The sequence below is a fragment of the Corvus cornix genome, chromosome 5 (genome assembly GCF_000738735.6).
Source record: "Corvus cornix cornix isolate S_Up_H32 chromosome 5, ASM73873v5, whole genome shotgun sequence".
NCBI classification, from domain to species: domain Eukaryota; kingdom Metazoa; phylum Chordata; class Aves; order Passeriformes; family Corvidae; genus Corvus; species Corvus cornix.
The window spans coordinates 34,538,048-34,564,338 of NC_046335.1; the positions used below are offsets into that span (position 1 = coordinate 34,538,048).

The following is a 26,291-nucleotide window of genomic DNA, read 5'->3' on the forward strand; positions in this document are numbered from 1 at the left end:
TTAGAAATCTATTAGATATTTGGAAGAGTCATTCAATTTTCCAGTGCCACATATATACCCATCATTCACCACCACTGTAGAAGGCCTTATATTGATTTTTAGCATTATTTCCTATAATTTGCAAAACATAAGTAAGAGTAAAAAGGCCAAAAAAGGAGAATAGCCTTGTTTTCAAAGAGCTGGCTGATTACAGACCAACATCAGCTATGTCATTGTAGTGGTTCCACCCTTAAAGACAGGTATGTGCTGCAGTACCATGAAAAAACACACTGAAGAGCAAATGAGCATTACTGCCTCTTTACTACATCTTGCACTTTACTGCATTCCTTTCTTTTTGATTTCATTCTTTTCTGTTTTGTTTTGATAATAATACTGGTGTATGGACAACAGCCTCTTCCCATGATGGAATAACATAGGTTGGTGCATGAAGGTTTGGCTGGGTAATAGGACCAGATGGATGGGCACTTGTGAGAGGTGAGGGTCTGGCAGTGGTGGGAACTAATCAGGACTACTAGCAACTCTGGGAAACCAAAGTAGTGCAGCCAGGACCAACACAATCTAATATACTTTACAGAGAAAAAGTCTGAACAGAATTTCTGTATGAAGTATAATGAATGAAGTGGCAGACTCTAGATGGATTTCATGGGAAAAGGCTTGAAATCCTGTAATGTTTTTGACAAAGCTTTCTGTTCAAGTATAAGTGAATATTCTGCAAAGAGCTTCCAGGATGAAAAGCCCAATAGGATACTTATTTTTTACTAACAGGGTTTCTGTTTCATTCAGGAACACACACACACACATATATATACATATATATACATACATATATATATATATAGCATCCATAAAAAGCTGAGGCTCCTTTTTGTTGACATGATCCAGTAAATACACCCCAAAACATGCTGAACACCCCAAAGCAATGTGTCTCTTTCTTAACAAGTGTGAATACTTTGCACTCAGCAGCAACTGACTGTTACTCTATCATGGGAAGAGGTTGTTGGCCATATACCAGTATTATTATGAAAACAAAAAAGAAAGGAATGCAGTAAAGTGAAAGATGTAGTAAAAAACTGTGTTGACAGTGGGATGACACTGTAAAATTGCTGTATGCTGTGATGTGAATCCTTTCGAACCCAATGATGTTCCACCCTCATAATCAATGAGTCAAACTTACTCCTCCCCACACTCCCAATATTCTACCTCTGTCTGGGAAGCTGGGGAAATTGTATTCTACTTCATTTTAGGGTGACTGGACAGACTTTCTCTTCCTGTGGTTGCTATTCCTAACTGCATAGGGTCACGAGTGTGCTCAGTTGTGGCTTTTCAGTCTTTACTCTGGACTGCCTTGAACTTGCCTCTAGATAGAGATTTGCAGGTGTCAGCATAGTAGAAAAGGTTCTTCTGCTACTGCAGGTTCTCAGCAATTAAGGCCTGGCAGCAATTGATAATTCTCTGATTAAAATGGTCCAACTTATTCAATGGGCAAAAAGTTACAAAGAAAAAAAACCAGCTCTAAATTCTGCATTGTTACAACCTACAAAAATGAATCTTACAGCAAATTTCCCATGTTCTTCTTTATCCCTTTTATTAATTGTGACAACAAGTGAAATCTAAACCTCTTGCAGGAGTGATTGTAGCATCTACTGACTTAAAAAAGAATCTTTAATGGTAAATTAGTCCCTAAAAGCAATTACCTCATATTTGGAGGCAGCAGATTATTCTCTATTGAAAGCTGAGTAATCATTTCTACTAAACATGTGCAAGAGGGGATTCGTGCCCTGATGGAAGCTGTGGCAGATAAATCCCATGATGGTTCTGAGTGCCAATACTGTTCAAAAGAGGACAATGATCTTCTGCAACTTGAGGACAGGACAAGTAGAAGCAGAGGCAAATAATCAAAGCAATCTAATAGTTCTCCCTGAACAGTTGTCAAGACCACCAGTATACATGTCCTGTGCCATGAGTTTGTGGTGGTGCACATGATATGCAAGCACTATGGCAACGAGATATTAATCATCAACAGAGATGGGCACAGGTTGGGGTAAATCTTCAGAGGTGCAAGTTGTAGGCTGTATCTCAAGTACACAACAAGCCCCAACGGTACCAGTTTCAGCGCTACCTCAGCAGCATTGCATAGTTGAATTCATTGTGGCTGAGCTTACATCATCCTCTGAAGGATCCATTTGTTGGGCCTGGTATACAAATGCCTGGACACGAAGAACAACTTCTCTTCCAGTTCTGTATCCTTCTCTCTTTGTGGTTTTCAGTTACAGACTCTGGGCAAGTTCTTTGCTAGTGAGACATCACTGATTGAAGTGGCACTGTGCCAGCAGTATTTGGCACTCTGAGTGATGGCAGGGATTTTCAGAAGCGTTTAAGTGAGAAGATTAGGTGCCCAATCCCTCTTTTGTTTGGTCAATAGCCTTTTCTTTGCTCATCAGCATTTCTGCAAGGCCACTGATGCCGAGTTCAGGCACTTCCTACTTGCCAGCAACCTGAGAGAAATAACAGACAATTTAATGGCACAAAGCTTTCTGTTTCTGTAATTTATTTTATTTACCTAGATTTTTCTTTGATGATGCCACGCCAGTAAAGTGCACCTATACTAACTAGAGTACCAGGCCCAGTGTGCTGAAGAGTCAGGCACACATTTTCAATGGTGAAAGTGACTCACCACTGGAAAAAAACAATGTATTTTCTCTCTTAACGGTGTCTTTAAACAGAGCTTGGATGTCCCTCCAGCCACCTGAATGTTGACTTGCTGAGATTTTTGGGCTCGGAACAGCTCAGTAAAATTTAGTGGTGATACACAGGCCAGGCTATGAAGTCTCTTCTGCACTAAGGCACTTACTATCCACAAATGAAATATTTCTCCCTACGGAGAGGCACCTGGCCATGGCTGGAACTACAATGTAGCAAGGTTATGAACAGCTTTGACCATGAAGGTCAAAGGGTTCTGCTCACCCTCTCTGGAACTCCTACTTGGTGTTAAGATGCTGTTGGTGTCAAGGCCTCATAGGCATTGGTGGGTTGGTTTCTGGTGTAGCTGGTATTGTTTATCAGGGATTAAGAAAACAATTACTTTTTCATGGTGGTAACAAACATTTATCTAGCATAGAGATCCCGATATCCTTGTGTTTGTGGGTGAAAAATACACCAAAGAAAGACATCAATGTTTAAAGTACAAGTGACAAAGAACACATGAAGGCAAAACACAAAATAGGTCAGATGCAAAAATCCCCCTATGAAATTGGAGAGGAGAATATAGGCAAGCGTAATATTGTTATCTGGACCGGAATTTAATCAAGACTTAAGTATGAGGTGATGTGGTACTTCAGTGGTGGGATCACTGCCTCAACAAAACTGTACTAGATTCTGCCTGTCTTTTCATAGATTCAGATGTGCGCCAGTATAACTTGTCCAACCTCAACAGAGCTGATCCTGATATACACAAGGACACTCATATTCAGATTTCCCAGCTCTTCCCCTCATCTTCCCTTCAAGGTCTCTCTGCTCATGTCATGTGGAATGGCACAAGTTCAGGTGTGGATCAGAGAGACTTTGAAATGGAAAATCAGAGGATACCACAGGCCATACTGGAGAAGAGCTGGCAAAGCTTAGAACCAGGCTAGTGGAGTGGCGAGGGTTAGGACTAAGGTAGGCTTGTATGGGGTACTGTGTTTGGAGTCCTAGAGAAATCTGCAAGCCAAGAATAAAGAATACTGGCAGAGCTCCATGTGAGTAACAAACGGCTTATCCTGTCTAGGCTAATGACAAAATGGTACATATTGGCATTTAATTTTTTTTTTTTTAAGGAAAAGAAAGATTAAAGCAACCGCTATACCTAAACACTCTGCTTTGCTCTGATACGATGCCAGAATTACATGACTTCTACTGTGTAACAAGGTTCTTTGTGTGGGCGTAGCAGCCCCTCCCCATACCTAGCGGATACACTCTAGGGAATTTTTGCAAGTGCGAGTATTGCCTGTTGGAAGGTCACTGAGTAAAGAAAGCTAATACATTGTATGAAAAAATGTCATGTTTTGTTGTGTTTCCCTAAGACCACCACAAAAGAGTCCTACATAAAGGTTATTATCACTATTACATGCACAGCAATGACCCCCCCATGCATATTACTCTGCAATATGTTGAGCCTCTGCCCTGCCCTCCATCAAACTCAAGATGGTACTTTGAAAATTAAGGACTTGATGTAAATGCCAGCCAGTCTAGTTCACAAGATATCCCCACCACTCAGTCCCTCTGCCAGGTAGAGGGCTTGGCATTACTCTCTGCCTCCAATGCTCAGGGTCTACATCTTGCTGCCATTACAATGCCATGGTACTGCTCCCTCTTCAGACATGCCTGTAGAGACTGGGCCTTGCTGGTAGATGTAGCTCTGTTTTCTCCTCTTCTCCTGCTTCTGCTCCACAGCTGCACTAACTCACCTGTTGTGTGACGACGCTCATTTTCTACCCAAACTTCCCATTACTTGGTGCCTGGTGCTTGGACGAACTGGGACCCATGTGCAGTCTCTAAGGGCTTGTCATCTCAAGAGGAACTAAACTTGAACTTGGGATGGTTTCCCAGGTGCAAGGTGTGTATTACCAAAGACCCCAAACACATCACCTGCACGAGGTCTGCAGGATTACCTGGGCAATGCAAAGCAGTGAGTTGGGGGCTAGGTCTGCAGCTGGGAACGCAGAGGAAGATCTTCAGGGAGGGGTAGACTCTGTGGCTGTGGGTCAGCCATGTCCCGAGTGTCGGCATGGAGGTGGCACGACGACCTGCACTCCCTGAGACACGAGCTTACTCCTATAGCAGCCTTGGCCCCAGAGCGCAGGACCGAATGAACACGGTTTGTGGACCATGAGATGATTTCCTTTGCCAAATTTACTTGCTCGCTAACCCGACCCGGCTGCACGGCTCAGCTGTCACTGCCCCCGCCCGGGGCTCGGGCCGTGTATGCCCGGCAGAGCTTTGAGGCGGCGCACAGCCCGGCAGCCCCGCGGGGAGTGCGCCGCGCTGGCTGGCCATCTCCCGCGGCCTCGCACACGTCCGGCCGCCGGGAGCCCCAAGCGCCGCCCGGGAGCTCCAGGTGCCGCGAGCCACGGGGACGGCGCCCACCCCGGGCCCTGCGCCGCGCCGCCCGAGGCCAACCTGCGCCGCCCGCCGTCCGCCCGGCGGGGGGGCGGGGCGAGAGGCGGCGCGGCTCCGGCATTGGCCGCGGCCCGCGGCGGCCGCACGGCGATAGGCGCACGGCACGGTCAGTGCCGGCCGGCCCCGCCCCGCCGCGGCTTTATAACGGGCATCCCCATGGCCGAGGCGGGGAACCTGCTGTGGCGGGACCGGCGCTGCCGCTCCGCCCGACACTCTGCCGCCCGGGAGAGCCGCCTCCGGTGGCTGCAGAGCCGCGCCGCCCCGAGGGACGATGGTGCCGCGGGCCTGGCGCGGAGCGGGGGCTCGCCCGTTCCTGCTGGCGCTGCTGCTGGTGCATCTGGCGCCGGGTCGCAGCCACCGAGCCACGGGGCCCCGGGTAAGTGAGCTGCCGCCCCGGCGCGGCAGGTTGCCGTGCCCTGCCGTGCCCCGGCCCGCCGCCCCCGCGCTCTGTCAGCGCCGCAGGTGGAGCCCCGGCCGCCGGGCAGAGACCCTGGCCCCGCTCCCCCCGGGCGCGGACCCTCGCAAGGGCCTCCCCGCTCGCATATTAAAAGCCGGGTATCGGCTGCATGCGAGAAGTTCATACACCGGTATTAACTTGTTGGTATTTATTGCAGAAAAACACGGGAGGGGGGAGGTTGGCAGGCTGTGTTTTTATATTACTCGGCTTGGATTTAATGTAGCCCCTGTTCCCAGCACATAGCTTTAGGACTTTTCTTTTTTTATGTTCCTGAGCAGGGATTAAATGAATCCCTGTAATAAAGCTAGATGCCTTCAGCCCAGGCTTCTCCCTGTAGGAGTCTAGCTCTGTTTTTTTTAATCCGACAGTGTTTGACTCTTACTGGGGCTGTTCATTTCACTTACCAAACTATTACATTGCTCTGGGGGAGAACACAACGTTTTTCTAAATATGGTTGTCCCAGTGAGTGAGTGTTACCACTGCAGCACCACTACGGAGTAGCGTGACAGTTTTCAATTATAAAGCTGCAAAACAGTAGCTGTTCTTCAGCCAATGCTGCAATGAAAGCACAGCTCTGGGTAAGTGGAAAAACTTATCTCTCTGCAGGCATGTTGGGTGCATTGGCCGTGTGCATTCTTGACCCAGCAGTCTAAAATGCTATGAAGTGTAGTACCTAATTAACTTAGCCCATAGTTAGGCAAGACCAGGAGTCTTTGAAATCCCTACTCAGCCCAAGTATAACAACAAGAGACTTTAGTGAAATGTTGGTTTTTTTTTTTTCCTAATGGAAGTGTTTGACCATGATGGCTATTAAATGCTTCTCAGAGCTATGGAAAGTGTACAACTGGCTGCACTGATGTTGTTGTATTCAGCTGTGCTGTGTAGCCTCTTTTACGGCCAGATGTGTAACAGCAACTGTTAGTTCTGATCTCACCAGTTCTTAGTCAGAACTGGTGTGTGCCATAAATTACTGGCGACCTGCTTTAAAAGATCAACCAACACAGGGGTTTTTATGCATATATCTTTATTACCTGATATCAAGCATAAACCTCAAAACTGGAGTGATTCCACATAGAGAGGAGCTTTAAAGGTGATAAGTAAGAGTCTGGCTGGATGACTAGCACTTTCATCAGCACCAGTATCTAACTGCTTTAATGAAGCACAATTGAAACAACAAAATAAAAAAATCCTGATGGTAGTGCATAATTATTCAATGAGCCTGTATACCAAACAGTTTTCCTATATACCATTTTTTGTACTGTACTTTACAAGGCAGTTTAATTGCTCCCTGTGCTGTGTTGTCTTGGAGTGGGAGCTACTTCAGGAGAGTGGAAAACCAAATACAAAGGACTACTGATTTACTTTTTGCTTGAAGTAAGTAAACTGACTTGGCTATTTCTTCCTTCATGGCTGGAGAGAATATCAACTGTGAGCACTAACATCTACAGTTCTGTAGGAGGATGTGCCTTAAAGTTTTAACTTAGTGTTTTAACTTATGAGCTCTTAAATGGAAAGCTGTATATTTCCAGTATGTCCAGCTCATGAAATCTGCCTTTTTGCACCTCAAAGTGTCATAATTAAGTGCATGTGAAGGTGAGGAGTTTGGTTTATTTGGTTGCAACCAGGTTGATTGATATAAGCCCCTGAGCTTCATCTCTTGCAGTGATTAGACATTGCCAGTAAAGTTGTCATTGCCAGTAAAGGTGCCATACTTTCAATTCCAATAAAAATAAAAATACTTTATTATTAATTTCTTAAACAATGACTACCAGGTTACACCAGTATGTATTTCTCATGTGGGCTTGCGATCAAGAGTGTATTCCTGTCAGGAAATCTCCCTGGGCGGGTGTCCAGTGTTGCAGTTCTGGGGGGTCTAATCTTGTAGGTGTTCAATTGCTAGGTGTGGTACCTGCTCTTTCACACTCCTTTCTGTATGGTGAGCACTAGAACTACAGTATTTTCAAGCTGAAATGCTTTTAAAGGTGAACAACAGTTTTTAGTCCTACTCAGTGAATTCAAATGAATTCAAAAGCAATAATGCTTGAATCAAGTCCTAGATCTTCCTCCTTGCATTTCCCTTGCTACTGTAGTGTTCTAAGATAGGCAGCCAGCTCTGTTACTCAATACATAAGCAGAAGAGAATGGCATGCTACTGTTTGCAGAAAATGTTGAAAAACTAGAGGTATTGAAGAGAAATAGGTATATCTACATCTCTTGTGCCAATAAGGGATGAAACTTTCAGATGAAGTGAGTTCAGGATAATTACTTGAATACCAAGGTAAATTATAAGTGCAGCTAGTACCTACAGGTCTGTTGAGGAACTTCTGGCTCTCAAAAGATGTATGAAGCTTGCTGTTTCTTGTTACAGTGAAACTATGAACAGTGATGTGAATTCCTTAGGCTTGGTGTCAGTGACTTGTAGGAAACATCTGGCTCTTGCATATATGCTGTTGCCCAATGACAGTTAATAACAACTGTCCCAAGTGGAGCACCATAGGAAGTCTAATATCTTGTCCTAGAAATAACTTGGAAGCCCAAGGCTGCTGTGTGACTTGTTTCCTCAGCTGACAGACTCTAGTAAAGCTTCTGCTGCGTTAAACAATCACCTGGTCACTTCTACTTCTGTAGCTCAAAAGAGCATTGTGGGACTGTACTTGAAAAATGTCTGTTAGAAGGATGCTACCTTCTGGAAAAAGATAATCAGGCTTTATTTTCTATTCATATTATCTTCTTGTGTGCCTCTTTGCCGGCATGAGATCTGAGGTGTGTGACAAGCCAGGTCACACCCCTCCTTGATCCCAAAGCAATAGATGGGGAGCTTGACCGGGCTGGCTCTTGCATCTCCTACTGTGTGGTGCATTTAAGCAGTATTCTTTCATAGCAGATTGTGCCACTAAGCTCTGTTTTCCTCTATCTGGATAATTAAGTGTGACCTTTGTTTTTTCTAGTTCAGAGAGAGATCTGTGTCAGCCCTCTGCTATCTGAGTATAACTCCTGACCATTATGAATGTTATCCATTTATGGCAGAGAGCTGTTGGTGACAGTAATGACAGATACGAGCACAGAGAAATGGTGAATGCTTGCAGGAGGCCCAGAATGCGCTGCAGCAGTCAAAAGCTGTCCTAGCAACAGGCTTGGATTTCTGGAAGACTGGGCACCTGTGCCCCTCCAGTGACTTCAGAGGACTAAAAGATGGTAGGGGAGGACAAGGTATCACTATAATTTTCTTCATAGTTCCATGCATGGAAACATGTCATATCTTCCCTTGAAAGGCATGCTGGGGGAAGACCTTACAGTTCAGTGCTGTTACAAAGAAAGGTAGTAAATAGTAAAATTGTGAAGCTACCAACAGATTCCAGTGCATAAATTGGAGTGCTGCAGAGCATTGGGAATTTCCTGCTGCAGTTGGCTACTAGTTAGAACACCAAATAAGAATCTTGATTAAAAAAATGCTGAAAAGGCTCCTGCAGCTTTGTTGGTAGGTTTTCAATGACTGAATTTTGTTTCTTGGTTTGAACTTAGTCACCACTGTGCATTGCAAGGGTCTACACCAATAATTAGCAACTGAAGCACTTTAATGCTTTTAGATTTCTTTACCATTGGGGAGATTCATTTAATGAAGAAACAAGTACCCAAAGGCAAGTCTTTAGAAAAGAGATAGGACAGATTTGTTACTCTACGGCAAACAGCTTTTGGTTACAGATACCCTGTTTTGGTTGGCTGAGGGATGTTTTTTACCCAAGTGGAAACTCTGGAGCTATACTGCTTATTTCTATTTCTCCTTGCTCCTGTTTAGACCTTTAATGTTAGCTAAATTCATTTATGTGTACTAAAGAAACTGCTGTGACTTGTGTTTTTTAAACAGTGTGCAACTGTGGTGAAGAACAGGATTAATTCTTGTGCAGAAAAGTATTAAAACATTATGTTCCTATTGGAACAGTGGGCCCTGTTCTAAACAGAAAAATGCTGTAGGATTTGACTTGCTCTGTGTAGTCTTAGAGTTGGTGTTTTAACTGCCTGAACTTCAGAGTTGGCTACAAGAACATTTCCACTCATGTTAATAAACTATGCTGTTAATGAAAGATTTCTGGCCAGCAAAAGATTAGATACAGAAAGAGAAACTGCTCATGTATTTTTTCTGGTGGTGGCAGCAAGCTCTGTAGCTGGTGGAACACCTACAATGATAACCTCTTGGACTAATTTTCCAGTTTCTAGCTCTAGTCATGTGCTAAGGTAATCTTCACAGTGCAGAGCAGATGCTCTCTTGGCTTCTTTCATTTACAGATGGCCTGAAGCAATTGGTAAGATGACTGTAAACTCATTTCAGTAGTATAGTAGCTCTGAAATATTAATACTGCTATTTAAATATCTTAGATGTTCTTATCCTGCCATCTCAAACTAATTGCGACATTACTATGTCAAAAAAACCCCAAACAAACAAAACCCCATTTGTCTCTTACTTGGCCGGTGAATCCCAGTTCTTCTGGTGCTGGCACATCTGACAGTGCAGTTAAATGTTACACAATAAGCTTTATGCTAACATTAAAAGCTAAACGTGGAAGCAATACAGGTGGAACTGAAGCTGATCCGTGAAGGCTGCTGTGCTGACTGCCATACTTAAGCATCCTGTGAGACAGTGTGGTGGCTTCCTGTCAGAGTCCCCTGGCAGCTGCCACGAGGTCTCTGGTGCTGATGCACCATCCAGGGACTTTGTGGCACAGCAGACCTTGAGCCAAGCTTGGTGTGCAGTGGGAGTAGTTTACTGCTTTGGTCCTCAAGTGACGTTCTGGCAGAGTAGCAGCTGTTGTGACTTCAACTGTGAAGCTTACGAGCTTAAGTGCTGTCATTGCATTGGTAGGACTCTAAGCTTCCTGTGCTCATTTGTGAGAGGCTCTTCTGTTTGTGAAGTTCTTGCTCTAACAGTGAAGGCTGCCACTGATGTGGTATATCCATTCCATGCTGGAGCTTTCTGGATGAGGAGGGAGGTCAGTGTGAGATTTGGTTATGCAGAGAAACTACCAGGATGTCATGGAACTGGTAGGTAACTGTCTGCCTCTTCTGACTGGCTCACGTGAGCAGTTACAACTTGTGTTCAGCAGCTTATATGTGAACCATGTGAAGCTTTCTGTGTGTGAAGACTTTACTGCCTGTAGGTATGAGAGTATAAGGAGTATTCTGGCACCAAAACCCTAACTGAGAATGCAGCTCTGTGCTTTTTTTTTTTTTTTTTTTTTTTTTTTTTTGGTGGTGAGGGGAGGAGGGATTGTAGCTTTAAGAGAATAACAACAGGAAAGCATAGCTAATCACACCAGGGTGTAAAGTTTTATTCAGGACAGTGAAAACCACCCACCATACAAAAGAGTTCTTTGTATATGGCCTCAAGTAGGCTATCAGCAGCTCTTCAGCCTGAGAGCAGCTTCCCCAGGATAAGGCCTTCCCTTGAAACCAGCCTCATGCCTCCTATCCTCGATGATTTTTCTCTTTATTAAGGTAGGTTCCTAATGCAATGTAGGCTCCTGTGGGATGCTGCAGTAACAATATAGATGGTGTTAGCAATATTCATGGGCATTATAAAAGGGTCATCTGCTTGTTTGGTGAGGGAAACATTGCCTCATATAGTGGGCCTGTCCTCTGCCCAATGCTATTTATTAAAAACTTGAGGTGACAATTATGGTTGTTATGCTTCCCTACAAGAACTGCTCCAAGGGAAGCCGGTGCTATCTGAGTAGAAGGCCTTCATGCCTTCATGGAAGTGCAGCCCCTACAGTGTTGCAAGTGATGATGGAGCAGACCTGCTTTGGTTTATGAAGGGATTCACTCTAGTCTGTGTGGCACTTTTAGGGTAGTCTGAAGACTGGCCTGAGCCTGACTGGATGATGCCAAGGTGACAGTAGCAGCCTGGAGTAATACCCTTGGTGGAAAGCTGTCCTGTCTCTCTCACTGGAGATATTCAAGAACCATCTGGATGTAGCCCTGTGCCATGTGCTCCAAGATGACCCTGCTTGAGCAGGGAGGTGGGACCAGATGACCCACTGTGGTCCCTTTCAACCTGAGCCACTCTGTAATTGTCAGATGCTTCTGTTGTGTGTCTGTGCTTAGAGCAGTGGCCTAGAAGGCCTTGTAAGCCTCCAGCTGCCTGGACTGTCAAACTCTTTGCTGGTGGTCTCCCAGCTGTAGCTGCTCAGAAGGATATGCCTGCATGTTGGGTTTGTGCATTTTTGCCTCCCACTGGCTTGTGGCTGGGCCAGCTGCTTTTGAGGGCTCACTGACAGAGGTTTTCATTTGGAGTGGCACGTAGCTATGCAGTGGGCAAGTGAGTGGTAGGTGTGAAATGAGAGCAAACTTAAGTACCTCCCCCCAAGGTCTGTGCCTAGAGATAGGAAAATAACACTAGTTACTATAGTAACAGAGGCTGCATCATTAAAGGTTGGCTCAGGGTTTTGGCAAGTAGAGTCTGGCAGCAAAGCCTAGACAAGCAACCCACCAGCGCTGCTGGCAGACTCTGCACGCAGGTGGAGGAAGTCATACAGAAACTGGTGTGTGTAGGCAGATAACTTGTTCTGCCATGGGCACCTAGACTCCCCTCTTGGGCTGGAGCTGGAGTTCTGTTGCCTCTGGATGAAGTAGATGAATGAATGTGAGCAGGACATCATACCTGAGTAACTGCCACAGAGGACCATACTGCTCACTGCTTGAGTATAGACCCAGAACATGTGCCAGAGTTCTGTAAACTGGGTTGCCTTGCCCCATGCACTCTGACTTGAAGTGGCTAAGGGGAAAGCAGCAGACTGTTTGCATGCAACATTCCTTCTCTGCAAGGCATAGACTATTGAGATTCTATTCTGTGAATCTATTGAGATTGGCTCGGTAGGCTGCATGGCAGCCCTTGTCAATCTGAAGTTAAATTTGATTCACTGCTGTAAGAGCATTGGCCTGATATAATTTTTCTCTATTCTGAGTCTCTTGACTAACTGAAAGAATGTAATTTTATCCTATTCAGACTGGAAGAAGTGTGCTCTTTCTGTGCCACTGAGCTGTTGCTTAAAGCTGGGGTTGAGGGGGTGGTAAAAGTGAGGGCTTTCTCATGGGAGAGCCTCTGATAAAAAGAATCATAGTAAATGGAAGGGAAGGTGTGTAGGGATGAGAAAGATGGGGAAGTAGGACAGATGAAATAACTTGTTTTTCTAAGGTTTTTCTTGGCCACTGGTCCAGTTAATGATAGTTGGAATCATATCCAGAGAGAAGTGCTGATCCTCAAGTAGGGAGGAGAGGTTCCAAACACTTAGTGGGCAGATTCTGTTTCAGAGTTTCTCTTGGCCACCAGTCCTCTGTAACCATTACTTGGGTCACAGACTAGAAGGAATGTGGAAAATGTTGTCCATCCCTGTTCTCTCCTCTGTTCCATGACTGAGAATTATCACTTGAATTGCACAGGGAAGCCATATTCTGCCTTCTGATGAACAAAGTCCACTAACTTAGCTGCTGTATGTAGGCTTATGATGCATGGAATGGTGCTTGTTCTGTAATTTCATGGAGTCCAGAGTCGTTGATTGACAACTTTTTCATCGGTTTATAGACAACCCAAAATATAATCCTTAGTTGTAATTCTTATACTTTAGGGTTTGACACTCCAACAAATGAAAACAATCCAATACAGCCTTAATGTAAAGGTAACTGTCTCAGATTCTATGGCTATTGTGGGTTGCACAAGAAGCAGCATGACCATGTATGGTATGGAGGGGGAGTGAACTGGGAATCAAAGAGATAAGGAAGCATCCTTAGGTGAAAACACCTGGTAGAGGTAGTGGTATCCTTTAATGTCCAGATGTACACTATCTCTAGATCTTGCTTCTGTGTGTACCATATACATGCTAGTCAGAAACATGTAGTATGGTAATCTTTTGTTGCAGCATGGACTCCCTTGAGTCGCATGAAGATTAAAGAACCTACTCTAGCTAGTACATCAAACCACTTCCCTTCCCACTTCTTTGAAGCAGATTTATATGCATTCTACACTTGGGCTTAAACAAATACATGGTGGAACTAGGTGCAAGTTAAGAACTAAAAAGGCAGAAGCTCTTGGGTGTAATTTCCAAGTGGAGGATATTAAATGAGTTGGAGTTTGTGGATACTAGCCAGATAAAGGGGTTTCTGCCTGAGCCAAGAAGCTGCTTCTGATTTGGGTCTAGTTACCATACAGAATGGTGGTAGCTCTTGTAGGCTTCTGCCTGGAGTTTTGCATTTGGCTTATTCCTTTGCCCTTAGAAGTGAGCAGACAAGTGTTGCAAAAGAAGATAAGCTGTGTGCAAAATTAGCTTTTAAAAATGTGTACGCATCTGGAACACTACAGGATTATCAGCTCCAAACTTGTAGGGAAATGGGAGTTTTAATGTGTATGCTTCTCAGGCTCAGTGGAAGCAAATTACTTTTAACAGAAATCTGTGAGACTGGTATGTGTAAAATGAACAGGGGTGTTAATGCAATGTTTTTTTTTCTCTACTGTTTTCTTTTGCTCCACAGTTCTAGAGATTAGCTTGACTTATTTCCCTTTCTGTGTCTTAACCTCAAAATATGTAAATCTAGAAGAACTTTATCCACCTTTTAAAATTGAAAACAATACCAGTATCTACAGCCAAGGCTTTGGAGCTCTGTCAGGTAAGGGATTGGGGGTTAAGTCCTGCTGTTGTAGTAAACCTTCCTGCTGTTGTAGTAAACCGTGGCCAGTTGGATTCTCAGTGCTGCTGCTGGTGGTGTTACTTGACCTCAGTTAGCTGCAATGCATCTGAAATATTACTGGAAATTAGGCTAGATGCAGAAATCTGTCTGACTAGAGCTTTACCATAACTTCTGAAAGTGCTTGCTATGGGATAGGATTTCTTAAATGCACTGGACACATGTAGAAGTCCAGGGGTTTAGTTTTTGGCTGTAAGAGAATGGTGCTTCTCACTGCTGTACCTGAAGGCTTCAGGTTATTCTAGAGATACTATCCTGCAGCTTTGTAGGTAAAAATCTGAAGTGATGGCCAAGTGACACTGCTTATCTGGATAGGTGATGCCTTATTCCACCAGTAGGTATTTCAGTGGTGGCTGCTGGCTGTGCTACCTCTCTCATGCTTTCCATAAAGGGGGTGAACACTGAAGAATTTTGCTATGATTTTTTCATCAGGGTTGCTACAGTAGCATTCCTCTGACTTCTTCAGTGTCTATGGGCTGTCTTTCCTTCTTTATTATTGCATAAGTACAGAGAGTATTTTTATGAGCAGGAATCGTACCCCTAGGCCTACGTTTGAAAGTCAAAGCTGTCTTCTATGGGCTTTAGCTTGTTAGGTGCTCTGTAGAGCCAGGGATGTTCTGCTTCATAGTCAGGATGTTCTCTGAGTGGCAGTAACTGCTCTTGCACTCCCTTTACTTTCCCAGTTTAAGCTTGAACTGTAGAAAGAGTAGTAGGTGCAATTTCTACAGACTTTTACAAAATGGACATTATTTGCTGCTGGTGGCATATTAATGATTGTTAAATCCATTGTCTAGAAGGGGAAGTATGTCAGCCCACTTTTTTTTTTGGGGTGCTCATCTTCAGGAGCTCCCAGGGAACTGAGTGTTCTCTTCACAGGGAACTCCGAAAGTGCTTTATGCTCCAATTTGGTGGTGGTTTTCTTTTTTTCTTTTTCCAAATTAAGGACTCTTTCATTGAGGTAGTCTAGTTGGCTCTGAAGTAATCTGGATGTTACTGTTGTAGCTGTTGAAGACTTAAGTTTTCCAAGGCTGTCAGGTTTTGTCCTCTCCTCAGTTCCTCTGATGTAACAAATGGGTTGGTAGAAAAAAACTGTGTTCTGTTGTGCTTGAGCTGTTACCTAAGCTACTACCCTTCTTAAAACTTGAAAAGTTGTTGAAATCTAACTGTTGGAGCTCTCCTGAACTTCCTAGCTCACCTATCAGTTATGCATACCCTGGAAAATCAGGATTACATTTAAGGTGGCTGATAGAGCTGTAAATAACTGGACAAGTTAAACATTTGCCATTTTGTTACTAAAAGAGGGTGTCTCTTAAGGGTGAATAAGACAGGGTCTGGAAAGCAATCAGTGTGAAACCTTGGCTTTTCTTGTCTTCATCTTCAGTTGTCAGTGAGACTATATAAATTTCAGGATTTTTATTGTCAGCAATAGATACCTAAGGGAGTTCCAAACTAGCTGGATTGTGAAGAGAAGTTAAGCTTTTCTTTACCATGAAAGTGCTTCTTCACCTGAAGCACTTTGGCAGCAGTATCGGAGCTGAAACTAGCTGTTGCTCATTAGCATACTGCAGTGTATGTTTTGCAGATTTCTAATCTGGATTTGAAAGCACCCATAGGACAAAGCATCCTAACTCATCTGCACTGTTTTGTAGAATCTGTCAGTGTGTAAACAGGTACGATGTGTCGCTGTTAGCTTTTATCCTAGGAGGATGAAGCTATCCTGGTTTGTGTGTATGTGGTTCTTGCATGAAAGTAATTAAAAAAAAAAAGTCAGTCCAAACTTCCAAATCAGGTTTTGCCTGTATAATTAACTTAAGAAAAATGCAGTGTATCTTCTAGAACACTTTTTTGGTGCTGAAACTGGAACTGAGTTGGAGGAAAAAAAATTACCACACTTGAGTAAATTTAAGCGTTCCTAACACCTGTCCCTCAACATTTCTGGATTTGGCCCAATTGTATGACAAGTACATTTTGAGCCCAAAGATTTGAGAATTGGATCTAGCTTGAATAGCTGGTGTCAGAAGCAAACTAAGTTTTTAAGTTTCCTGTCAGAAATCTAAGAATTTACCTAAAAGTTTTCAAGTTTTGCTTCTAGTTCTGTTGGCAAACAAAGCTAAAAATGGTTCAGCAGTTGCTTTACATAATCGAAAGACTTTTCCCCTGGCCTCTGCTTAAGTCCCAGAATCGGGAAGAGTTCAGTGGTAGAACCTCATGCAATTTGAAGAGAAAGATTTGATAAAAATAATCAAGCAACAGTGTGCTCTCCAGTGAATGACAGTCCCAAATAGAAAGTTTAACTTCAGCTCTCTGAAAGTTTTTCTCTGTAGCAAAGAATACAGAGTTACAAAGGCATATCTAGTTTTTCCCCCTATGTTTAAAAAAGGTAGGTATCTTACCATAGTAACTGTTCTTTCTCTTAAACTTCATATCTTCTCAGGTATCCTATGCAACTCTTTGCTCTTTATTGCTTTTGTTAAGGAAATTCCCACATCTGACCTTAAGTGGTAGGCCTCTACTATAACTACTTCCAAGTTAGCCTGCCCACTAATAGTGTCACCTACAGAATAGCTATAGGTGAAAAGCTTATGACTAGCTTTTCCTTTGTCTAGAATCCTGTCAAAATCTGCTTCATTTCCTCTAAGATACATACTCTCTGGGTGTGCCTCTGTTCAGGCAGGACAGCCAGAGTGGGAGAACAATTCTGAACTTGGTAGTTTTTGCTGAACTCTGCCTGAAGCCTTCCTCCTGGTAAAGGTGTGTCCAATTTCAGGAATTCATGCTTTTCTTTGGAATCACTGGGGCAAGTAAATCAAGTTAAACTGCACATATATATTCCACTTGACATGTTTTCCTTCAGTTTGTTCAGCATTGATAAATCCACTTGTAAAGATATAACCAGCCTTTCAGGGCAACGATTAAGTGCTGCATGTCAGAGCAAAAGCTGAAGATGACTTTCACTTCTTTCCTTGTTTTCACCTTGCATGAAACTGTGGAGAATAGAAGCACTTGTATTCAGGAAGTGCCAGAAGGCTGATTCTAGACGTGATGAGGTCACCTGAGATTAAGAGGACAAAATAGGGTGTTATCTTTGGCTTGTCTCTGGTTAGTATTTATTAGAAAGCAAACTTAGGGATTACCACAAACAGCCTAAGCCAAGCATGTCAGTTCTTCAGTGTATGGTACACTGATGTTCACGCATATCCATGCATTTCCTAAGGCAACCAATTAGGATCAAATGAGAAGAGATAATCTTGTTAAATCTCATGCCAGTGTTCAGATGGGTAGAACTGTACTTATCTAAAATTGCTTTAGTGGGACTTGGTAGTGGCTTTTGTTTCACTAGCAGATGTTGATGTAAAAATACAAGACTCTCTTGGCATCTGTTTTATTGTGAGGTGATTGACACCAGTGCTAGGCATTGTTTACACAAAACATCTGAATGTAGTCACAACTGGATTCAACAAGATACTAACTGAAGACGTTTATAGATGCTGACACTGATGAAGCTTGTTTAGCTGATGACCTCTACTAAATTGCAATCAGGATTTAATGGATTTGAATAAAGGAAACGTCTTAAAATAGGCAAGGGACAGAGTTTGAGGAAGTATTTCTTACCTAAAGAGCAGCGAGTACTTTTTTTACTTTCCCCAGCTCCAGCCTTGCTTTTCTGATAAAGCAGCTGCTGCAGTATCAACTCTAAATGAAACTCATATCAAGCTGCTGCCCTGGTTTCCTATTTATCTTGAGCACTTGGCTTAGAGCTTCACATCCCTGAAATGAAAGAAAAGCACCAGGAAGTTTCCCCTTACTTTAGGGACTGACATGCCTCTATCTTGGGTATTCTTTGGGGAGGAAGTTGATGGTACCTGGTGACATCTTGTTCTCAGTTGGGGATTATTAGAATGTACAGCTGACTCTTGGGAAATCTTTCTAGATATAGGGCAACATCTGTGTTAAATCTAGTGCTGTGTGCAGAGTCTGCTCGGCTTGAACAGTTTTAGTTGGACCTACTGCTTTCAGACAGTAGCTTGATTTTGTAGGAGGCTTCCCTTCAAATGTGATTGCTGTTTGGGGAAAGTTTTTGTGGAAATTGAGTAAGATTAGAAAGTCATCCCACTTTAAAGCTCAAATGGCACTGATTCAACAAACACGACTAGATACTAAAGAGACAATTGTGAAGGGCTGAATGAATATCTGGCAAGTGTCTGTCTCAGTTGAAGCTTGGACTCCACTTCAGTTATTGCAATATAAGCTCTTCGGCTAGAAAAGGTCAACAGTTTTAGAAAGACCGGATAGCTCAGAATCTCCGAGTTGGTGTCAGACAATGACAAAATTAAACACAACTGTAATTAATCACTTGCTTTCACTTAATTCCCCATTCCTTCCCTTGGCTTATTTACTGGTTTATTCACTTATGCCAGGGAAAGCTGCCTTTCTAGATTTCAGACCATCCATGTATTTCTTAAGCCTCACTTACGCTACAGTATCTCTAATGACAAGCAAGCTGGCACCAAGTTATCCACAGGACCAAACAGCATGGCCTGTTCTTGACTGGAGTGTGAGGATTGTGCCTAGAATCTGGAAACTGGAAATGTTTCTGATTTTGTCCTTGCTTGTGTGGTTGGTTGACCTTGCCCAGCTGCCAGACTCCTCCTCACTTCTTCCCATGCTCCAGCATGGGTTTTTCTTAGAGACTGAAATCTGCTCCATCTAAGCCACTGCAGTAATTCACAAACACTTCATTGATCTTACACTTTAATGCACTAATGAAACTCTATTACTTTACTTGCATTGCATGCTTCCTTTTGGCAGGATATTGTGGAAAGTACAAGCTTTGAGTAAAATTCAGTAATTTTATTAAAAAAAAATCTATCCTAGCTATACAAGTACCACTGCATGAGCTAAGATTGTTCGCAATTAAGTGCAACAGGCAACAAGTTTAGTTGGGTACTCTCAAGCTGTAACAGCCTTCTGTTTCCAGGCTGTTTTTCTGCCCATAATCATTTATGCTGCATCCGTTCTGTGGTCTGTGTTTCCAGGCTCATGTCTGGACATGTTTTCTGATCCCTGGCTCTCTGTTGAACATGTTGTTTTGGCCTGCTGTGAGCTACAGCCTGACAACTGCTGTGTCTGGACTGACAGATTTTGTCTGCTGGTTGTATGGCTGGAGCTGGATTTAGTCACTTGTCTTGGTGTCAAGGCTGGACGAAGAACAGCTACTGGAGGTGGTCTAGACAGCTCTAGCCTCTTGGTTGAAGTGCTGACATATTGTGGAAGTGGAGCAGCTTTTAGAGTGTAGAGCTCTCATTATGATACTGCAGCTCCTGATAGCCAGCCTGTGCTGGCTGTAGGGATGGACTATGCTGAAAATGGGCTCTTCATTTCTACTGGCTTAGCACCTCTAGTTATCAGGCAATTTAAAACACTTGGAAGTGCTTCAGGAGTTCCTTTTGTGCTACATACTAGTGAATTAAGTAAAGTTAACTTTTGAAATAGCTTCTAAAAGCACAGTAATTAAAAAATCCTTGGCTGCTTGCAGCTGTTATCTTTTGGAGACTGGACACTCAGCTTAGTGATAGTAGGTACATTTCTCCTGTTTCAGAAACCCAGCTTCTTCATTGTTCTCAAAGAGTAGTTTATTAACTCATCCCACCATCCGCATGCTTGTACATCACTGGATCAGAGATGTTGGTTCAGTGGTAGCACCTGGTATTTGTCTCTAAGGAAGAGGTGATGGTGTGACTTATGAACACTTAAGTGCACCAGCTGCAGTCTGGAAGTGCTACTATGAACTTTAATGCTGTCTGATTATAAAACCCCCATGAAAAAAGGATTTACAGCTCTGAGGTTCTGCTGCAAGTTAAAGATAAAACACTGCTTTCCTTTCCTGTACTCCTAGGCACTATACTGACCTAGCTATGCTTCTTACCCTCTGTTCAGAGGGTTCCCAGGTTTTTTTCTGTTTGTAATACAAAGTTCTTCATTCTGTCTCCTTAGAGAAAGCAGAACTTGTGTGTACTCACCACGAGTTGATAGCTGATAATAGGAACAAATGTTAATGTCTACTAAAATCACAGTGGACCCCTAGTCCACCCAGATTTATGTTAAAAGTTGCAGTATTCTGTTATGATGTTCCAGTCAAGTGTTACATGCATGAGAAGTAACTTTACTTCCAAGGAAGTGTAAGACAAACTATTTCTGCAGCCCTTTGGAGTAGGCTAAGGCTCTGTATAGAACTTGTTGAATAGAGAGGATTTATCCCCCCACACCCCCCCCAAATGGGGTCTATGTCTCAAAGCAATAGTAGATTATTTCTTTGCTGATGTGAGACTAGTTAAGTGTGTCTGGGCTAGCTTTAGTTGAAGACTCTACTTTCATGATAGGCACACTTTGCTGGTGTCCTGTGCTGGTGGAACTTCCTATCTGCCCTGCACCTAGAGTAAGTGTAATTGAGCACAGGGCTATCTACAAGAGTTTATCTGCTAAAAGAAAACTGTCCATCTCCCCAGCAGAGATCCGGGGTGACTCATATGTCCCAACCTTGGAATTATAACTTGGCATTATAATTAGTTTTATCCTGCCCCTGATTTGGAAGCTTTCCCTGCAAAGCTAGTATAGTGGTTGGTGGGTAGATCCAGACCGTTTACGTGTACTTTTGGACTCTGCAAGGATGCCCACCTTTGCCAACAACTGTACACACACACCTGTGATCTGATAAGGGCATTGCTTGGACTTCATGAAGTTGGGTTAATGACCTGGAGGTGCTTTGAACTGGCATACCTGGTCAAATGTTGTACTTCCCCTTAGTGAACTGCACAGTGTGATTGTATCACACTGGTTATGACACTGCTGTGTGCTGCCCTGGGCAAGCTGGTTTCAAACTGAATGTGGAGCAGTACTTGAGGGTATGATGTGGCTCCTCAGAACATGGAAGAGTTATCCACAGTGCACTAGGAACTGAATTTTCAAGAGGTGTTGGTGGATGGCTTTGGCCCCATATATACCCTGAAAAGTCTTTGTCTGAATAGGGAAAGGAAACTTAGCCCTCAGGCGTGATGGACTAGATCTAGCCTAGCTAGGGCATACTGTTAATTGAGGCTCTTAACATCTACATTCTCTCTGCTATTAAGTCCTATGGCCAGCTCGTGCAAGGCTCTTGACAGCTGCTTTTTATTTTTCATTGTCAAATATTTAAGTACTTCCTTGAAATAGAATAGTGAGATGATTCTGGTGAGTGCAGGGCTTCTCTGTTCAGCTGTTGCTTGTTAAATGTGAATACAGGATTGTCAGTTGCCTTCAGTTCTTCTTGTTTAGGTTTGCAGCATGGGAAAGTGGAAATCTGTCATGGGTGTCCATAAACACAGTGTGTTAAAACATTGTCTGCAAGTGTGAACAAGGCCCTTGATGGGAATGAGGGAAGTAGAGCTGGAATTTGTAGTGATGTTGAATTTAGCTCAGAAGGAAAGAAGAGGTTATTTTTGTCTGCATATGAGGCAGAGAGTGCTCAGAAATCTGTTCTGTTGTCTAAATTACCAAAGAACTTGAAAGGAGATGGCAAAAACTTGACCAATATGCACAGTGGTGTGTCAGGGTGGGAATATATGGGTTGATGTGATTTCTGGCTTCATTAGGTGATGAATTGGTTCATGTTAAGCTAAAGGCTGAAATCTTGCATGGAGGCAGTTATGATAACCATGGGGTGTTTTTCATGTGGTTCTAGGCATGAGCATCCAGTGGTGATGGGATCCTTGTGGAGAGAGAACTTCTTGTAGAGGGAGATGATAGGGAAGTCTGAGTTCCCTATAAAGCAGAGGGCCAGGTGTGTCCCTTGCCCGTAATCCTGCCCTCTCGTGGCTCTGGCTGTACAGGGAATGGCTGCCTTGTGACCCGGAGCACCAGCCTCGAGTGTGCTGCTCGGCAGGACGAAGGAGCTGGAGGGGTGTGCTGGGCACACAGCTGTGCTCTAGCGATGTAAGGAGCAACGATGGAAATCATCCAGGAAAGACTTCCCAAGTGGAATTATTAAATATTATGGGATGCTAAGTATTCCAGAAGCGAGATCTGGAGGTACTTACACCTTTTTTAGTCTGAGTATAAACCATTTCTGAGAGGAGCCCACTGCGGAAGAGTGGCAGCCTTCCCTTCTCTAAGCGCCTGGAGGTTCGAGCAAAGAATCAGATACTTTGATGATAAAATGGAAAGCTAGCCAAGGCAGAATTTCAGAATCACACAGTACCGAACTGCATCAGCAGTGTGGTAAAACCTGTTTTACTTCAAACCATGGAGATAAAATGCACACCAGTTTATTTACAGTGCCATGGAAGACTGTACAGGCTTGGGAGCTTGGAGCAGTTGGAGGTCTGTATGTGCAAGTTAGCTGCAGGTGTACTCTCCTAACCTTTAGGTTGATATGCTAAAGGAACTGCTTAGCTTTGAATGCTGTTGCCTGTGTGCCCTCTTACACTGTTCCTTGTTGTTTTGAATAATAAAACTTAGGATGTTCAGTGTTTGTGTGTCTGTAGAAGGTTAAAAGGTGTTTGGTTGCCTAACTGGCTGTCTGCACTTGCTTACTACCAAGAAGGAAAACTGGTATGTGCCATGACTTTCTGAGATCAAAACCACTTGCAAGATTCTGCCTTTACGTCTGATCTTTAAATTTACTGTGGCTTCTAGTAATGTATTAGTTCAACTTTCATTCAGCATGTTGTTGGTGAAAGTCGATTAAATGCTTTCATTCCACTTGACTAGTCTGCCTGACCAATAATATAATTAATTGACCATTTGTGCCATTTAGAGGTGTAGGCATTGGTGTGCAGCATACTGATAAGGTATCTCAGAGATGGCTTTCTTCCATGCTTAGTTATAAAGTGCTTTGAATTGGAAATTGAGCAATTACCTCTGGAAGCAACTAAAAAAGGCAAGTGGAAGTTCTAGCTAGATGATAGTACTGAATGAACAAAGATTGAGTTATGCATGTAGCTTTTGAAGACAGTTTCAAGTCCCATCTGTGTGTGCTTGTGGATTGGAGAATCTCTGTTCTGGTAATTTGCTCAAGTTGTTTTATGTTGGACAACTCCTAAATAGCTTCAACATGCTAAAAAAAAAAAAAAAAGAGCTTAAAATGCAGTAAGACTTGTATTTTCTTTTTAGATTGTGTTCTTTGAAGTGTTGCTCCCCCAGTGTGTTGAGGGTTTGTACCAAGAATTGAAGGATTTAAATTCACTAGGCTTAGGCTCTTTACTGTTCAACAAAGTAAATCACAGGCTTGGTAAGAACTGTGTTTTAAGGGTACCTTGTCCTAATACAGTGGGTGTATAATTGCCAAAATACATGTCTGATGCTTATTTTTGATGTTCAGTGATTTTACTTCGCTACTAAGAGAATAAAGCTCTTGAATAAACTCAAGCCTACTGCAGCTTTGCATTTCTTAGTTATAAAGTATCTAAACTTAACTTGCCACATAGTACTTCTGCGCTGACAGCGCTGGATGACTGAGGAGTTAAGCAGATGCTGACTACTGCGTCAGTCTGTACAACATGGGCTTGTCCAAATAAGAAATAGGTGAAGAGAGAAACTAGTCAGGCTTCTGCTCAAGTCTGGTAACTGAATCATTCTTTACAGGTGAGAAAATCCTTTAAGGCTCTCAATCACTCTTTCAGCAGATCTTTGCTCCAATAATTAAGTGTTGAATTGGAACTGTTCAGCTTCTGGTTTTATTATGGATACTACACTTGATTATGGTTGTGTTGCTGCATTTATCCAGTCAATCCTGTTTGATACTGAACTTGGTGGACATTCCTGTGCTGGATGGGGAAGAGTAATACTGAGATGGCAAAACACTTTCTAAAGCAGCCATGCAACTTCTGTAGCTGCTTTGAGCAGCTGGCTTGGGTGGATCTGCCAAAGCCTATAACTGCTGGTCTCTGATAAAGGTACATGCCTGAGATGCGATATTTTTAACTCTGGGCTTGTCAGCAGCTGAGTGGATTTCTTTGTGAAAGGGAATGAAGTCAACAGTACTCCTACTTGATCTTCTCTTCATACGTGAGTACACTAAGCTGGATTGTCAACAGTGTATATATTCTGCCACAACTTTGTAGAGTGGGAACAATCCAAAGGAATTGCCCTGAAAGTTTTCAGGAAGAACCTATGCAAGTTGTGAGCCATCTTGAGAACTAAATGCCACATCAGTCTGGATACTTTTTCTGTTCTTGTCTGCCCCTTTTAGATTGAGAATTTGAAGGAGGTCCTTGCCTTTTTGCATGTGCTTCCCCATTGCTTGTTTTGGGGTGCCTTTTTCTATTTCTGCTACTAGTTAGGTGGATGACTTTATTTTTTCTTTTGCAGAGGAGCTACCATGTGTTTCTAGACTTAGAGCTGAGAGGAAGTGCCATCACTGGAAGCAAAAACAAATTCATGCTTCACTGCTTCTCACAGTGCTTTCTATCCCACAGGTTAGTTAGGTGATAGGAAGGGACAGTGCTGGGATTTTCTGTGTTGTGCTAACCTCAAAGGGTACTCCTCTGAGATCCTAAATGGTACTTGGCTGTGCTGTAGTTGGGTTGGTGCCCTGTTTACACTTAGTTTGCCCCAAAGGTGGGAAAGAGAAGGGAGGAATGTCAAGTATCTTCAACTTGCCAGAGGATGTGATTAGGTAGCTTAAGAGGATTTTCAAGTCTTTCAAATGATGAGTAAACATGTCAAATGTGATGGAAAGCTCCAGAGTCTTACATGGATGCTCTAAGTCTCTTTGTCAAAATTGGAGCATCAGGATAGTGTTGAATTTCTAGTTTTGAGCAGACTCCTTTGATGGGGAAGGTACCACCTGTTGTTGGAGGGGCAGGCAAGCTGTTGCAGCTCAGTGAAAGAATAACTTGCCTCTCTGCTAAGGAGGATTAGTATGTTGTGGTTTTTGGGTAAGCTACTAATGAAATTATAAGTTAGTTTTATAGGAAAAACTGGCATGTTACTCTTAAGTGGAATTGGAGACTTGGATCCATGCAGGTTAATTATTGGATTTAGATTATTACATATGTAACCTCTTTAAAAGCCCAAACAAGTCAAGTAACTCCACAATAAGCATGCCACAGGCACTCAACTGGACTCACTCTAGCTTTGGTACCGTTGCATATTTCTACCTAACCTTTCTTTGACAGATAAAAAATTGAGGACACTACATAGTGGTAATCTGTCTTGTCTGCAGTGCAACACTCATGCAGCATAAGAGAACAGTGATAGGTTTTTGGATAACCCTCCCTATTGAAGGGATGTTGGCTGTACTGGTTAAGTTAAAGCAATAGCACTGCTTCATTCCCTGCTGTCCAGTGTTATCCACCTATTTCCTATGTTAGACATGCAGGCTGCATCAGCAAGTGCCTCCCTATAGTTCAAGCACTGCATATAAATGAAGTCACAGCTGTAATTGCTCAGAGCTAAGAGTAAAGAGCTCTGAGGTGTAAGGAATTAACTACATGCTACACCTGACCACAGTGCTGCATTATCTACTCTTCTCTTGAGTGTGCTTTTGGTAACTACGAACATGACTGGAGGCTGAGGAAGAATAGCTTTCCATGCGTTAAATGCCCGAAGAATGGTGGTAGATTGTGCTCTCTTTTTATCTTTTCTACTAGCTTGTTTTGTGAATTTGAGTGAGTTACCATCTCTAAAGGTTTTCACCTAGAGTGGGATAATGCCTGCCTTACAGGTATGCGTCAGAGCCCTTTTGCTAGTAAATATGCTGTAGTCCACAGATAAAAGAAGTCTTAGAAGTGCAAAACCTCTGAAGCTGCACAGCATGCGTATAAAAATCCCCATTAAACAGCTGTTTGGCAATGTCTAATGCAATTTCCAGTTAATGAGGGATGTTTTAAACTGTTTTTTATAGTCCTCTTTATTTCATAAGGGGCAGCCAAGTATGTATCCTGTTACATTTGATGGGATCCTAGTT

General features: G+C 43.1%; 1 protein-coding gene across 6 annotated transcripts in view; it reads left to right on the top strand.

The window, feature by feature from the left end:
* The first annotated feature begins 5,321 nt into the window (after positions 1–5,321).
* Positions 5,322–26,291, top strand: part of SMOC1 (SPARC related modular calcium binding 1) — a 133,417-nt gene continuing 112,447 nt past the window's right edge. For all 6 annotated transcript variants that reach the window (XM_039552483.1, XM_039552484.1, XM_039552486.1 and 3 more), the window contains exon 1: positions 5,322–5,533. In XM_039552483.1, the coding sequence (XP_039408417.1) occupies positions 5,429–5,533 (105 nt within the window). In that variant the 5' untranslated portion in view covers positions 5,322–5,428. The remainder of the gene's footprint in view (positions 5,534–26,291) is intronic.